The following is a 17,095-nucleotide window of genomic DNA, read 5'->3' on the forward strand; positions in this document are numbered from 1 at the left end:
TCCTAAGGAAAACAATAAACGCATGAGGAAAGCAAGGTTGTGAAAAGGTTTGAAAACAAAAACTTGTACAAGTTTCAAAATATGTATTCAGTCTTCATTACAGCAACATAATAAATTGGTAATTCCAGCTGCTTCCCCGATAGCTAATCAACTGTTTTTTTTTACATTGATTCAACATCTGCAGACATTGAATCTATGTAAAACACGGTTAATTTGTTGTCTGGGTCGGGTCACTAGGATGTTGCCATAAAACACGTGTCAAGTCTATATTTGCGGTACGTGGGTCATTTCATTATAATTCATCCAGGCCATGGAACCATAGAATTAGGCCATGGAACCATGAAACTATAGAAAAATGGGACAATTCTAAAATCTATGGTTCCAAAATTTCAATTTTCTGGATGAATTATAATGAAACGACCCGTGTATAAACAACTGATGAAGCCAAAAACAAGAAAACAATTTGCAGAGAAAAAAACATTTTTATGCATATTTGAGGAATTTTACACATTTTCTAATCACATTATAAACTTCATTCATTCACACAATTTGGGTTATTTACTAAATCTATGAAGGCTCATAAGGAATATTATATGGGATGTATGAAGATTATGCACATTGTTTTTCACAAATTTAGCTTCAAGTTCTTCCTTTCGGCTGACCACAAACTTTCTGCTTCATACAAACGATGACGACGTTTAAAATCACATGTAGTTTTTGATCTTTGTCACTAGGAGTTATTTCACAATCTTGTTTGCAACAAACTATTAGACATGATGCAAACCATAGATTTAAAGGAAAAATTGAAAACATATTTTATTCATTGAAGTAAATATCAGTCTTGGAAGGTTTGTGTATAAATAATTATAGTTATGCTTGCCTCAATCCCCAACAAGTGTCAATAAAGGTGAAGTCTTAAAATACAAAATATTCACTTATTGAGAAGTACTGTATTAGCATAATGAGATGTGCATTTCATTGGTTAGTCCAGTTGTCAGTTATTTAGTTTAGTAATTTACTTTCAATTCATACAGAAACACGGTTGATTATAGAGTTAAAAAAGTTATTGCAAACATTTGAAAACCAGACGTTGTGGATTATTTAAATTACTCAAATAAACAAAATCAACTTATGGAATAAGTACATAAATTCAGTCTTTTAATGTTTTCCATATTTAACATGAGAATAACAGCACCTACTTAGTGGTAAAACTTTGTTTGAAAAAAGCTCAGAAACTGCTTTGACCAAATTAGCTACTAAGAGAAGTCAATGGAAGGGGCATTCAAAGGATGCACAGAGTCATCATAAAGCTCTTCAGGCAAATTTCCATTTTCTGTATCAGGAAAATACTGTGGAAATGGACCTATCATTTTACTCACATCATCTTCAGTTTTAGGTTGATAATGCGCCAACCGTGAATCACATAGCTTAACAAATTGATTAATATGTCCAGATAATCTTCCTTTAACATATAAAACATTGTATCGTGTGTTTATTCTAAGTACTTTCAATCCTTTTGTTGTTTCATATGTTCCACCAAGTTGTCCTGGCATCTTTCTACCCTTTTGAACATAACCTCTTTTATGGCTAGCAATTGAACCAACTCTTCTTTGCCAATGTTTATTACGACCACTTGGTCCCCCAGCCATATGCCATCTTTGAACAACTCCTTGAAAGCCATAACCTACACTCAATGCTGTGCAGTCCACGTATTGTCCCGGTCGGAAATGCATGGCACTGATAGCCGTTCCTGGTTTGATGGCTGCATTTTCACTCATTGGAAATCGAAAACACTTGGCTTTTACGGGAACACCTGCATCATGGCAAAACTGTTGATATTTCTCATTTCGATAAAATGGGCTTGCATTTTTAGCTCCCACTAATGCAGCAGCTCTTCTGCCATCAAATTCTTCTTTTGAAAAATATTTAATAACATGACAATCCAGTATTTGAATCATAGTTGAATTGGCATAAGTTCCATCATTAAACCATATAGGATGAACTCCAAGTTTAATTCCTACAGCTCCACATCTCCGTGAGCCAGGGGTCCATGCTTGTACAGGCCAATGCTCATCCTTAAGTGGTGATTGCACCAGTTTTCCATTAAGTTTGTTTGCATAATCACAGGCCCATTCTTTAGCAAAGGAAGCATTTTCTTCAGTTAAGTCATAGTCCCAATGCCATCTGGGAGCTGGCAATTTATGCCTTGGAACAAATTTTTCTGATCTTACATTATATTTGTCTGTGTATCGCAATTCTTTTTGCTCTCCACGCCTTAGAGCATGCAATGTTTCAATAGGAGAGTAAATATTTTTAGCTTTAGGTTTGCGATGTCGTTTAGCAAGAAAGCTTTTGTTTCCATGATACAATCTTTCAAGATTTACTGTAAAAGTTGGCAATTGCCAACACCGCAAACAAGTCGAACAGCTTTGTATCAACATAATTAAAAATGCATTTGTATATATTCTATTTGCAATAAAGCACCATATCTGAAACAACAATGTCAACATTAGTTTAAACTGTTTTAACTCCATTCCACCACCCACCAGTACGAAACTTAAATTGGATCTTGAACCTCAATCGTAGTAGGCTACTGTGTAATGTGCAGTCTGACCATAAAAAGAACTCAACACCATACTCTTCTGAGCCACATCAAAATGGACTTTTGCCTGAAGATGAGTTTCTTCTTTATCATGTTTTTTCTCCACCCTATTATCATGATGACTGCTTATCCTCAACAATATTGGAAATGGCAAATTCAACCCACAACACTTTCCATTAGGCTGTTGTTTAGTACTGCATTTGTTGGTTTTTATTTTAAATAATATAAATAAATCTAATAAATATATTTTGATGTTGTAAGCACTGAGGTGCTTTTTCATCATTCTGATATACATAACGCATTTGCTGTTAATTAGTTTAACAGCTAGTTTCATAACTAATAACTCTAACCATCAATAATATCTGATAACATAGACAGGCTTGCCATATGTCCCGGTTAAGCTGGGACAGTCCCAATTTTATAGCCTTGTTCCGTTTTCCCACCCAGTTAACGACTCATAACGAGTTTGTCTCAGAATTTTCAATTTTAGATTTGCAAAAAAAAAATTCTTGAGTTAGCCATTTTAGCAATTCTTTCTCAAGTGGGTCTGCAGAAAATATCAACAAAATGTTTCAGAAGCAAATGATCAACATTGACTTCGTTTGGTAAAGAAATACATGTCTGAGAGTGAGAGGAAGGAATCATGGCAAAATGCAACGACATCTCTTGAACAAAAGTGGATCCAATTGTTCCAAACTTTATCAAAAAATATAACCATTAAAAACTTTCAAAAACTTGTCGAGTTTGTGCTTTGTTTGCCTGGGACATCAGCACTAGTTAAGCAAATTTTTTCAATTATGAACAATATGTGGACTGATGACAAAAGCCAAATGCTAGAACAGATAGTCAAAGCTCTCCTCACGAGCAAAATTAATGTTGATTTGACATGCAGTGAATTTTATGAAAAGATAAAATTGAACACTGTACTTTTGAAAAAGGTGCTTAGCACAGAAAAATATTTTTAAGCCTGATTCATTTGCTCTTTAGGCAACAGGCCTTAAGCTAATTTCCGTTTGATTACGTTTTTTAAACATAAACATTTCGATTTTCTTTTTCCTATTGAACAATATTCACACTTTGCGAGTATGAAAATGGCATACTTTCACATTTAAATTTTAAGTTTAATAAACATTTAAATGTAGTAGGCTACATTGAAAATCCTCGCTCTTGAATGATTCTATTTTTGTAAACACTTGAACAAATCAAAGAGTGAGAAACATTGACATTATGTGGCAGCATGCAGAGCGCTTCAAAAACTAAAGTACAACTACAAGCTGTGATAAGAAAAATAAATCAAATAATCAAGTTTACTTCACATACTGGTGCGGTATATGGTAAAAAATTAATCCATCAAACACATAACTTTTATCCCTGGGAAAGCTACATCGTAGAGTAACCAAAACCAAGCATAAGGTTTTGTAAGTCAAAGCTTTCCCCGACTTTAAGTATATAATAAAACTTAAGTGATAGAAAAGTGAGTACTGAGTAAGCTACAGTAAATCTAAACACACACCGAACAGTATAATCACCCCGAAAACAAAACAAAAAAGCAGTCACTTTTACGCTACTTCAACCCTCAAAAACTTGTTAACAATACACCTGCAAGCATGGTAAAACAAACAATTCCTCATATACGTGATACCTATGCCCCTGATCCTTCGCGTAAGCTGACAGAACAAGAATAAGAGCCACTTTAACGCATTCCACTTCATTGTGCTTCCTACACAACAAGTGTAGAAGTTGGGCCGAAGCAAGGCCATTGATTCCTCCAGGGCTATGCAGTCAGAGTCAGCCAGTTAATAACCGAGAAGTCGGAGTGGTATATTTTTTGCCGAGTCAACTGCTTTAGATTCTTCTTGTAGTTTGTAAGCTAACTTCTAACACTAAACGGTACATAATCCTCAGAAAAATTTTGCTGTAAAATTTTTAGCTGAAATTTAGCTACAGAGTTTGCAGGTGGAAGATAGAAGAAATTTTTGAGATGGAATGGAAGATAGAGTGGCCGCTAAGTAAGTGGAAAGATAAGTAATGTAAGTAAGTAATATATGTGGAAAGATAAGTAATGTGATTGGAAAGATAAATAATGTAAGTAAGATAAGTAATGTGGAAAGCTAAAAATAAGTAAGTAAGGGAACGTTCAAATATTACGTAACGCTTTTTTTCCGAATTTTTGACCCTCCCCCCTCCCCCATGTAACGCCAACGTAACGTTTTTTTCAATCCCCCCTCCCCCATGTAATGCTTTTTCACTTTGAATTCAGCACAAAAAACTACCATTCCGTAGTCGAAAGCGTTACGTAACGTTTTGCTTGAACCCCCTCCCCCCCGATGTGACGCTAACGTAACGCTTTGCATAAACCCCCCCCTCCCCCTCGAAGGCGTTACGTAATATTTGAACGTTCCCTAAGTGGAAAGCTAAGTAATGGAAGATAGAGTGGCCGCCATGGCCGCTAAGTAATGCTTGAATGACCACCGGTGCTACCTTCTCAGTCGGCCAAGTTTGGCCGCCAGTTTCTTCTATAGTCAATCATTTTCGCAATAGAATGATCGTGGATTAACTGTGGAAAATACGTAGTATCAAAAAGTGACACAGAATTAGGTCAGCGTGTCATAATCATCACTGTTGTATTGTGCAGGAACATTATTTGCTATCTGCGATTACTAGCTGTCAGTCTTTTTTGTAATTCTCGACATTTATTTAACAAAGTGTTAATCCGAAGTGTTAATTTACATCAGCTGGCAATATTGTCGTTTTTATGTCGATGCAATGTTGTCGGACATTGAATCGTTGTTAAAAAGGAGAACTAGGTTAGTTGACATCCCAGGGGAAAACACGTGTCTTCAATCTTCGTAGTTGAGAAATGTTCCCACTGTGGGTTGGTGACTTCACACCCTAAATGGTGACATCATAACGGTACAAATGGTCTGGTTTTATGAAAGGCGGTATTCGGTAATGCAGTTGAAACAATTTGCTGAGCAGCGAGCAGTTGAAACAATTTAGCGTTGTTAGATGGTCCCGCAATATCGGATTACAATCCCGATAAAGCAGTTATTGCGTGGTACAACGATTCTATTGCAGGACGTCGCCCAGACTTCAACAATGTTAAGTGAACATTTTAGCATTGTAGCAAGTTTAATTCTATTTACTTGTGCTATCGTTATTTGTATTTTGGCCTCCAAGCATGCAGATTTGGCCGCCGAGAAGGAGCTCCCGGTAGGCCACGATGGCTGCCGGAAAAAAAGACGAGTTTTAAGGCCTGGAATGGAGATGGAATGAAAATAAATCTCAGCATGGAAGGTGGAAAAAATGTCTTCCATTTCATTTCAACCCATACCTAGTTGTTGTGCGTCAAGAACTATGTGCTACAATGTCTAAAAAATGGTGATCATTGACCTCTAATGCCGAGCCGTATGGTGGAGTTCTCTCTACCCAGAAGACAGCAAAATCATCATTTCTGCATTGTTTCAATGTCTGGCGCAAACGTAAAAAGAACTAAACACACGAATTTGGCACCAACAAAAGGAAAATATGATCAAACCAAATGGTTTAACGTATGCACTGCCTGATAAAACAGTGTTTGAAAATTAATATTTTTAATTTGTGTAGCCACCAAACCTACTTGTTAGAAATTGAAATGCAGTGGACATGAGCAGTTATTCTCACAAAAAAAAATTATCTGACAACCTATTATGATGCTAAAGTTTGAGTGGTTGGTTTTTGAATGTTTATCCTCGGACTTACAAAGCCTTGATAGGTTATTCCAGGTAGTTTTGCATACTTGTAGAAACTTTTTGATTCAGGGTCGGTTACCAAGATTGACAGAGTGAAGTTTCCGATTGTTGAAGTAGTGTTATTGCCGGGGAATTATTCCATCCATTAGATGTTGCTGAATGGAGAGCAGTCCCTAGAATGTGTTGCTCAAGCGCACACCCCGAGAGTCGAAACAATGTCGCTTGATCTTTCAGCTTCTTTGTTCACGAAGTCAAGCGCTAACCACCTGAGCTATTGGGGCGGATGGTGCTGCTTTATTTGGGGAGCCTTGTGATTATGTTTTATGTATTGTTTTCGAATTGTGCAATTCTATCAAGTTGTTATTATTTATCTACCAGGAATAGCCTATCAAACGCTTTGTCAGTCCAAGGATAACGCCGGAACGATTTTTGACTGGAGGGCCAGGATTATGAAAAAAGGGCACTTTTGTAGTTGAAAGGCCAATTTTTTTTTATGTTTCAAAATAAAGCGATGATGTTCATCTATCAGCTCATTATCAAGTAATGTTACAAGTGTCAGTATACAAAGAACAATGGCACGGAAGGGCATCATGCTATGTTATAATGATGTCACCGACTGTGATACAGAATTTTGTGTCGTGAATATTATTTTGAGGCAAAAGTGAAAAATTATAATTAGGCTAAAAGCGAATAGCAGGAATTGTTGATTTGTTATATTGCAAAATGTGCAGTAGTTTACATGATCTCAAAAGGGCATCATTGCTCCCCTGCCCTCCATCCTCAAGCTCCCGGTGCCGGCACCCCTGGCCGTAGGTATAATTCCAATTGGGATAAAACATATTTTTGGGTGAAGAAAGCTGCAGGTAGACCGGAAAATGCTTATTGCAGGCTTTGGCACATTTCTATAGCACCAAAAGCGAGTAATCTTTTGAGTCATGAAAAATCCAAGAAGCACAAAAAAGAACCACAGATGATTTGCAGATGCTGGGTGTGAGTGGCTTATAATGTAGATTTCTTCGTTCTGCAAATGATCTAATAACTTTTGTATAATTTTACCAAAAAATCTTTGCTGATGATGTTACTCAATCTTTTCTTGTGCATGTTTGCAAATCTTTGATGATATGTGATAATTACTGCTTTCAAACTGGGTTATTTGCCTCACAAATACTATTACAATGCTAATTTTATCTTGTTTGAGTTTGGCTTTTTTTTGGCCATTTTTTCTAACTATTTGGCCTCAAAGTTGGCCTTTTTTGAAAATTAAAGTCTGGCAACCTTTCTTTGGGCTTCCGAAGGAAAAAAGGTAGGCACTTTAACTTCACCCACTCGTCGAAAAAGCGTACTCGCGATTCAGCTGATTTCAGTCATGTGACTCGACACGTGATATTCTGATCGAAAAATTTTGATACAAAGAAATTTAACTGAATGCTTCGCCACAACCATTGTTGCCTAATGGTTAGGGCAGAGGAGCAGTAATTTCGATTTCGTGGGTTCGATTCCCACCCTCTGCTAATACTATTTTTTCTTCTGCAACTGAACTGAGTGCAAGAATCTTAATGATCTTAATGACTGCAATCAATGGAGTTTATAAGGAAAATTGTGACTAAAACACAAAGCAATTTCACATTGAAAAGCAGGCACTCTTCGACGACAGTGTTGCCAGATTTTTTTTTAAAAGAGCCCAAAAATGCGCCAAAGCAACTTAAAAGTAGCCCAATTTGCCGTCGCGACGTCGACGGTTGAGCAACGAAGACGCAGGCTTTCTAGGAGGGTTTTTGGGCATGCCCCCAAGAGTCATGGACAAAGCAACATCTTTGTCCATCATGCTGATTGTGTAGATACAAAATACATACATTAATACAACATACAATAAGTACAATGTTCAATATTGAATCAAGCATTGTTCAATAGAAAAAAACTTAGACGAGCCAATGCTATACAGACTTCATACAAATTCCTATTTTTAAATTCAAGATCTACAAATGGTTCCATAGTAGATGCTAATGCATAGCATAAGCCCGTCAACTCAGATGAACTACCAAGAACCAACACCCAACAAAATTCTATCATCAACTGCTGAAGCTTCATTTTCATATATAGACTTCATTTTCATATAAAGTTAGCACTTCAATAAACAGTAACATGTTCTTTTAATTGGTTGTCGTTTAATGTTTTTATCATTGCAAATAAACTTTTGATAATGGTTTGAATTTGGTCAAGTTTAAGTGGCCACCAGATGGAGCTAGTAGTATTTTGGGACTTGGTATTAACTTAGTTGGTTAGATCTATGCTTGTGCTTTTCAACGATAGCAAATCTGTTGAAATTGAGCAAGAAATGAATAAATGGGAGACAATTAATTATCGTGAACATGCAGGGCGTGAACTGGAAGACGATCGATTCGCCATTGAAATGCATTGGGCAAAAGCTTCGTTGGGAGGCTGTCTTCGAACAACGATTGCGCGCATATTGAATAAGATATAAAAACGAAAGTTAGCACTTCAATAAACAGTAACATGTTCTTTTAATTGGTTGTCGTTTAATGTGTTTATCATTGCAAATAAACTTTTGATAATGGTTTGAATTTGGTCAAGTTTAGGTGGCCACCAGATGGAGCTAGTAGTATTTTGGGACTTTGTATTAACTTAGTTGGTTAGATCTATGCTTGTGCTTTTCAACGATCGCAAATTTCTTTAAATTGAACAACAAATCAATAAATGGGAGACAATTTCCTTCTGGTGTGTTTCATTGCAATTCCACCCCGCACTTCCTCCTTCATAATAGTCCATTCCAATGTGTGTGACGTCATCATTTTGTCCGGTTGACCAACAGGGCGTCTTGTGGAAGAGCACCGAGCTGTCATGCTTCCGCATTGATGACCGGGGATCAAACACCATTTTTCCAATTGTTGCAGCAAAGTTCTGATCCTCACAATCGCTGACAAAAGTTGAAGTCCGATACGATTTCGCAGTTTGGTTTTGATTGCAGAAACTCTCGAAAAGGCTCGCTCAACTACCGTAATGCATTGCTGATTGGTATAGGCTACATTGTTAGTGCCAATTGAGCAACTTCTCTAAATTTATACTCCCCTGCAGCATTTCTAAACTCGTACACCTTGGTACAAAAAATACAAGAATCTATCATTGTTTTTCAATTATACACGGAAGACCAGTTTACATTCAGTAAGTTTCTCCACTGACATTCAATTTTTCCCACTTTAATTTATAGCTTAGACACCAATAAAAGCTTCAAAAATTATGGTACGGTACTGTACCAAACCAAGATCATAACTACCGTACCCTATAATTTCCGATATTCGATACAAGTGCAATTTCGCTTTCGCCACTCGCCAGTCAGTCCTTCCATTCTCCCGGATGAAAATGAATATAGCATTGCTGTAACAACAGTCAAAGCTGCTAATGGTCAGCAGTAAAATCAATCCTCATGCCGAATCAAAAAAATAACGTCATTTTTTCCGTAATAAACCGAAACTTTACCCACATTTTCAAAGGCTGGTCGGATTCTACCGATTATTCAGTACTGCCAACTCAACATTCACTGCCAAACAACTTAAAATTCAGGCGCCGTCTCGCGCCAAATCAGAGACTAAAAGTAGCCCAAAAAAGCGCAAGTCGCAAACCAACATTTTTTGGCGCCAAGCCCAACTAAAAGTAGCCCAATTGCAGATAAATCGCCCAATCTGACAACACTGTTCGACGAGTGGGTAATGTTAAAGTGCCTATCAGAAAAAAAAAACTGATCCGTGTTTCCAATTTAAATCTGAAATTTCATAATTGATTTTCTTGAAAAGTTGAAAGTTTAAGTTTACGAAAGTTAATTTCTTGAAAGTTTACGCGGCAAGCGGCGCGGCGCGGTTTTGTCATTTCAACCTTCCACGCGGCACGCGGCGAAAAAGTCAAAAGCGGCCGCGAACGCGGCGCGGCTTGCATCACTAGTGTGCAGTGCTTGTGGGTGCAGTGGTGCACCTATGGTTTCTAGTAAACCCATTTGAAAATGTGGCAACACCGGAAAATTGTGAGGAAATGATCAAAAATGCGGAACTTCGGAGGAAAAACACCCTCCGATGCAGCATCTGATGATTCCGAAACACTATGCCTTGCAAAAAAGTTCAGTTCAGTTGTTTTTATTTTTAACCATCATATGAAAAACAATACACGTCAACATAGCAAAGGTAGAAGCGAGAAAACGCGAACGTTAAAACGTGCTTGTGACCGAAGTAAACTATTGAGTTGAAAGAAAGTTGGCATGATCGCAACACCTTCAGCAAAATTTAAGATACCGGTATATATAATATAAAGGGAAAATAAAAAAAAGAAAATGTTACAAACAAAAACAAATAAACTACATGTATTTTGGTTATAGCTTTATTAGCCCACATAGCTTTAGCTGAGATATTTAAGATTTGTATGGACAGTTGCTATGAAGATCGGCCATCGTGCATTATCAAGAGTGCTGATGGCGATTGGTCAAAGAGGATGGAAAAACTTCTGCAGACTCTGTAGAACTGCTGTGGACAAAAACACAGAACCAGAAAGCCAGGAGGAGCATTTACAATCTTACTATTTTGCTAACAAATCTACACACATTGGCCTATCATTGCTAGGCAAAAAAATATTAGTATGTTTGGTGTATGTAATACTTCATCATCATCATTTTCAGCCTGTGAGAGCCCACTGCAGAGCATAAGCCTTCCCCTTTTCATGCTAATTTACATGATTATGTGCTAGTTGGTACCAATTGGTTGTATTGCATTGTTTGTCAATGTCGTCCCTCCATCTTACTTTTGGTTTTCCTTTCTTTCTTTTGGTTTCTCGTGGTGTCCACGTTGTTAATTTTTTAGTCCATCTATTGTCCTGATATCTTGCTATATGACCTGCCCAGGACCATATTAGTTTCTTGATTGTGCTCAATATATCTCGTAATTTCGTTTGATTTCTGATCCATTTGGCAGTCTTTTTATCTCGCTATGTTAAACCCATCATGATTCGTTCATGTGCTCTCTGCATAGTTCTTAGTTTAAGTGTTTAACTACAGGGTGGTCGCTAGAAAAGCAGAAAATTTGTCAAACTGTTATTTATTTTTACAAAGAATAACTTTTACAAAGTTTTTTGAAGGCATATGGTATATTACACTTATAGATGTTCAAAATGTCGTCCTTGTACTTCAGAGCATTGTCTTAACCTAGAAATCCAAGCTTAAAAAAACAACGTAAAAGAACCTAGAACCTAAAAGAAATAAAAACATGTTAAAATAGAAATGAGTGAGCACACATTTTATTCATCATTTAATTTGATCTTCAAATTTTCTGCTTTTCTAGTGACCACCCTGTAGTTTTAGTAGTTTAAGTTTAAGTAATTTCTTTGTAAGGTGTCAAGTTTCTGCACCATATGTAGCGGTTGGAAGGATGCATTGATCGTAGACTTGTTTCTTGAGAGAAAGAAGCAGTTTTGACTTAAATATCGAACTTGCTCTTCCGAAGGCTTGCCATCCAAGTGATATTCTTCTTTTGATTTCATCTTCTTTATTGGAGTTGGTTGTAATTTTTTGGCCAAGATATATATAGTGATCAACTTTTTCGATAGTCGCTCCGTCCAAAAGAATATTGCTGTCGGTGTCTGCCAGTTTGTTAAACATAACTTTCGTTTTGTTGAAGTTCTTATGAAGGCCAATCTTTTTGCTTTATGTATTGAGTTCACTTAGCATTGTTTGTAGTTGTTTAGGTTGCTCAGATATAAGGATAATGTCATCAGCAAAACATCAATGGTTTATGTACATATTCACCATCAATTTTGATTCCTTTTTCTTCCCAGTTAAGTTGCTTAAAAATTTCTTCTAAGGTTGCTGTAAAAAGTTTTGGAGATATTGTGTCACCTTGACGTATATACCCCTTTTTGAATCTGAAATGGTTCAGAGTCTTTGTGCAGCCGAATTATAGATGTATTTTCCGCGTAAATGTTTTTGAGAAGTTGAGTGTATGATTGGTCAATTCCCTGTTTTTCCAGTGCTGAAATGACAGCTGATGTTTCAACAGAGTCAAACGCTTATTATAATCTATTAGTCCAAGGCAGTGTAATACTTAGACAGGATTATTTCAAAGAAGATTTAGCTTGTTCATTTTTGATTTAAAGCCTTTTACAGTTTTACATTCATTTCTTATAGTAGTTGGAAGCTTGTTCCAAACTGTTGGCCCCATGCACCGTATTGATTGTTTGCAAGTGTTAATTCTGCAATAGCCTATATAGGAATATAAGGAGATTACTTCTTGTTGTTAGGCTACTTGATTGTTGACACATCATTATATCATTGAATGTTGTGAGAAGTAGCTTTTTTGAATATTTAAACATGAAAGTTGCAATCTCTGTATTTTTCATGTTGCAAATTGATTTTAAATTGTTGAGTTCCATTACACCTTTTATGCTTTCTCTGCGGTCAGCCGGTCAATCAATGTCAAATAAAGTATGAAGAAAGTTATTGCATGTACGACCATAGGCGCCGACTTTTCAAAAAACCTTGGGGGGCGAGAAAGGTGATGACGTCATATACATACCGCTATTTTACTCAATTAAAATAGTCTTTGATTATGCTTACTGTCTTGTTTATTGACACCTAGGTCGCCAACCGAATTTATTAGAACCGCTGCTTGAAACGATTAGTTTTACGCATGTAGTACGCCTTGTCGTAAAAATTTTGATATTGTGAGCTCATAATTAGAACAGTTGGAAAATAAGCCGATTCATATCCTTTTCGTGCGAGTGAATAACAACGACCAAGACAGTGAAGTTATCGAAATAAAACGCAAAAAATCATGATTTCAAGCAGAGTGGAAACCCGCTATAAGTTTTATTAACCTCGTTTTGCTAATTACTTACCTTCAAAGCGTTAACAACGGCGAAGTGTTTTCTTTTCTGTTTTTTATTGAAAGTCTTTACAGTCTTTTATATACTCGAGTATAGGTCGAGATGTTCGCAAGTGATTGTCATCTCAAAAAGACAGGTTCAACTTATACACGGGACAAGCTATTGTCTCCAGCTCGGCAGTTTTCAAAATAAACGCATTTTTACTGCCGCAAAATCATTATTGACGTAGATTACGGAGTTTAAAATGGCGTCGTCCTAAGTAAAAGTTTTGAATACGTTTATTTGCAGTGATTTGAACTTAATTTTCAAATTTAATGATTTCTTGTCAATTCTAAATTTTTTGCACTTGTTGAGCAATATGCAAGCTCACGAGACAAAACAGCGGAAAGAGCTGTTTTAAGAGGTCGATTTTTTTATTTTTGCGTGTAGGATATAATCGTTCTTATTACGTAACATGCGATGATCGTTGAAGTCGGTGTCAAACCTAAGCGGCCGCATGAAACAATGATGTCAGGTTAGCTAGGTGACAATAGTGGTGAGAGACGACGTTAATGCAGGCAATATCTGCGACCAAGACCATTGAACACCTTTTCTTTTATCGGTTTTCAATTTAATTCTCACACATTGCGAACAAAACAATGCGTTCTGTTGAATCATAATTGATCTCACATTGATCTCAAAGACCTCGTTGAAAATAGCGCTTCTAATTTAGCTGGTTTACTTAATATTGCAGTGAATAGTTACGTGACTATTCCAGCAGCGTAAGTTACTCTACCATCTACTTTGAAATTTCCATACCGTATGAGAAAGCCATGCGATCAGCTGCTGTTTTGCGGGCAAGAGCAACGTGGGCTGTTTTTCGCTTTCGGCATTCTTAAAGTCCGTTTAAATGATCCAAATCTCTTTCGCGAAGTGTTTTATCTTTGAAACACCACTTGTAATAAACATTTTTGTTGCCCCTCAACTATAAGTTTACGGGGGGCGCCGCCCCCTGGCCCCCCCGGAAGTTGGCGCGTATGTGTACGACTGTACGTTGCAGCTTTTGCAATGTAGTTTTGTTTTCATGACACCATGTTGAGATACAATATAATATCTGAGTCTCAAACTAGAGCATGGTAAATGGAGAGAAGTGCTTGTTTGTTTAGGAAAAGCTTAATTTTTTTTTGTCACGCAGAATGTTGATCTTATTTTTTGAAGCAAGATTTCTATATGAGATTTTCATAACAATTGCTAGTTTACAATTATTCTCAGAAACTTTATTGAGGCAACTTGTTCTATTTTTTTTTTTGAATATTTAAGGGTGGGTTGCATGATAGTGGCTTGCTTCCTTGACTTGAAAATAATACAGTAGAATTCGCCTATTACGGCTTTGTTTATAACGTCAATTCGCCTATTACGTCACATTTCATTTGGTCCCCGGCAGAATTCCTATCTTTTACGTACATTGTAGTTTGGCTACAACAGCATCGCCTATAACGTCAATTCGCATGTAACAGCATTCTTTATTGGTCCCCAGACTTCTTTTGTTTGTTTATAACATTATCACTTTAAGCCATCATCTTCACCACGAACAGTCAGTCTTTTAATCCAGTTAGCGCTGCTGCTTGCAAAATGTCTTCCCTTTATTTTGCTACATCGTTCGCAGCAGGGACTTTAATTAACTGAATTAACTTTTTTTCCCACGTGAATAACTATCACATGTAAAAAGCAGCTCTACAGTTGACCTTTAAACAAGTCAAAGCAACAGTTGTACGTGCAGTACCGTACTGTATAAGATAAACTATATGCGATAGTGAGCAAATCCTACATTATTTAGCAAAAGCTGAACGCTATGTGGTAGAGAAATCTGTGTCAAAATCGAAACAGCAGAAGATCAATGCCTTTTTTGCTAATAAACAATGAACTTTACTACTGTGTGTAACCAGTGATGTATGCGCATACAAAAAATATTGACATCGTCAGCGTAAACGCAAACGTTCGCAAAACCATACGCCGTATGCGTCAACGTAACTTGTAAAAAAAGTTGGCGGCATCAGCGTTAGCGCATACACTAGCGTAAACTAATTTGGTTTGCTAGGTGCCAAACATTCACACAGTATAAACCACTCGAAACAAACAAGTTTTATTTTGAATTTCCACGAAGATACACAAGCATCTGAAAGTGTTTATCTGACATTTTGCTGTGTTTTGGTTCCAATGTGTCTTTGCCCATTGAAAACATTCTTTCAACTGCAGCGCTGGAAGGTATTGGCGTGTTGTAGCGAAAAAAATACATTAAAAAGTATGCGTTGACGCTATGTGCTAAAAAACTGCAAAAACTTTACAGCGTAGCCTCAAGCGCAAACTATCCAAAAAATGTGGCCGCAAGCGTTAGCGTGAACAAAAAGTCTACGCCGCAAGTATGTGGCGTAGAATTTGCGGCGTATACGTACATCTCTGTGTGTAACGAGCTGTATTGCGCAAATTTCCTGTACCTTTTGCTGTGGGTTTTCTTTAAAAATAATTTCTTTGTTTACTGTATTTTCTGCGTGACTTTTGTCAGTTTGGTGGTACACAGTAAACCTGACTGGATTATACACCTCTTTCTGTAATCAAAAGACAGTTTTGAAATAGTTTGCGGTAGTTCGTCTATAACGTCAATTCGGAATATAACGTCAGTTTTTGCAATCCCCTAGAGGTGCCGTTATAAGCGAATTCTATTGTATATGTTTGGTTTTGGTGACATTTAGAGACAATCGATTTGTTGCTAGCCATTGGTCTATGCATACAAGCTTTTGATTTGCCATATTCTATACATAAAATAGCATAGTAAGTTTTAGATTTCCATTACATTTACAATAGAAGTTATTGGGCCCTGAAAATGGCAAAAATTGCTGTACTGTACGCTACCCCCACATGTTAAAAACGAGGGTGGTACTTGAAATTCAAATGGCCGCCATGGACATACCCTTTGAGATATTGTTCCAATACTCGGGATTCTTTCATTTGGTAGCCTAAGGCATAGTATGACTACTTTTCAGCAAAATCTGAGAGCTATTTATCATATTTGCTGTTTTCGTGCAGAATGGCCATATTTTTCGTTTTTTCAAGCTCGATGTGGACCCGGTTGATTTCATCCAAATTTTGTAATATTTTGCACAATTGATTTTTTCAAAGGATAATACAACTTTAATGTACTGCCATGAAAAAATTTTTCATGAGGTGGTTTGATGCACCTTACTGCATAAGCCACGCTTGAGTAATGTATATATATTATATATTAGGGTGTTTCATTTTTCACCATTTTTGAAATTCAAAATGCCTGGGGTCCCATCTGGTGGTATTTGGGGTAAAAAGTTTACACCCCTAATATTTTTCAATTATGACATCATATTGAGGTGGTCCACAAGGTTTGAAATTTTTGGGTCTTAAAATCTCAAAATTTGGTCGTATCTTCGTAACCACTCATCATAGATTGACAAAATTAGTGTCAAAGTGCGCAGAAGGGTCGGTTTCCTATACCTGATGTAGAGAATATTAAGGTCTATCTGCTTCAGAAAACAAGTTATTTAAAAAAATCTGATTTTTGGTCTATTTTCTCCGATGAACAGAGATCAGGTGATCAAGATAAGAAGTTTTTCTGTATTTTTCCACTCTTGGAAGCTGCTAATGCATAATAATAGTCCTTGTTCGTTTTGCAAGAGATGAAACGTTAATAATTGAAGGTAGGCTATTATTTATACTATTATAATGTAACCGTTGAAGAGGTATGCTCAACAGTGCTGCTCACCTGCTTTAGATTTTGATTAGGTGTCATTATGGCATTGAGGTCAAGTATTGAGGGCAAGTCGATGCACTTCAAGGAAATTGAAGAGAATTGTGCTTTCTCTTAATTCAGATATAGTCA

At 36.8% G+C, this 17,095-nt stretch overlaps 1 protein-coding gene across 1 annotated transcript; it reads right to left on the minus strand.

The window, feature by feature from the left end:
• Positions 1 to 5: 5 nt before the first annotated feature.
• On the minus strand, positions 6 to 2,445 carry LOC145769947 (large ribosomal subunit protein uL3m-like). The gene has a single exon (XM_082581502.1). It carries the CDS (start codon positions 2,439 to 2,441, stop codon positions 1,257 to 1,259), a length of 1,185 nt encoding a protein of 394 aa, XP_082437628.1. The 5' UTR covers positions 2,442 to 2,445; the 3' UTR covers positions 6 to 1,256.
• Between the last annotated feature and the right edge of the window lie 14,650 nt (positions 2,446 to 17,095).

This window comes from Aplidium turbinatum, chromosome 5, assembly GCF_918807975.1.
Source record: "Aplidium turbinatum chromosome 5, kaAplTurb1.1, whole genome shotgun sequence".
Lineage (NCBI taxonomy): Eukaryota > Metazoa > Chordata > Ascidiacea > Aplousobranchia > Polyclinidae > Aplidium > Aplidium turbinatum.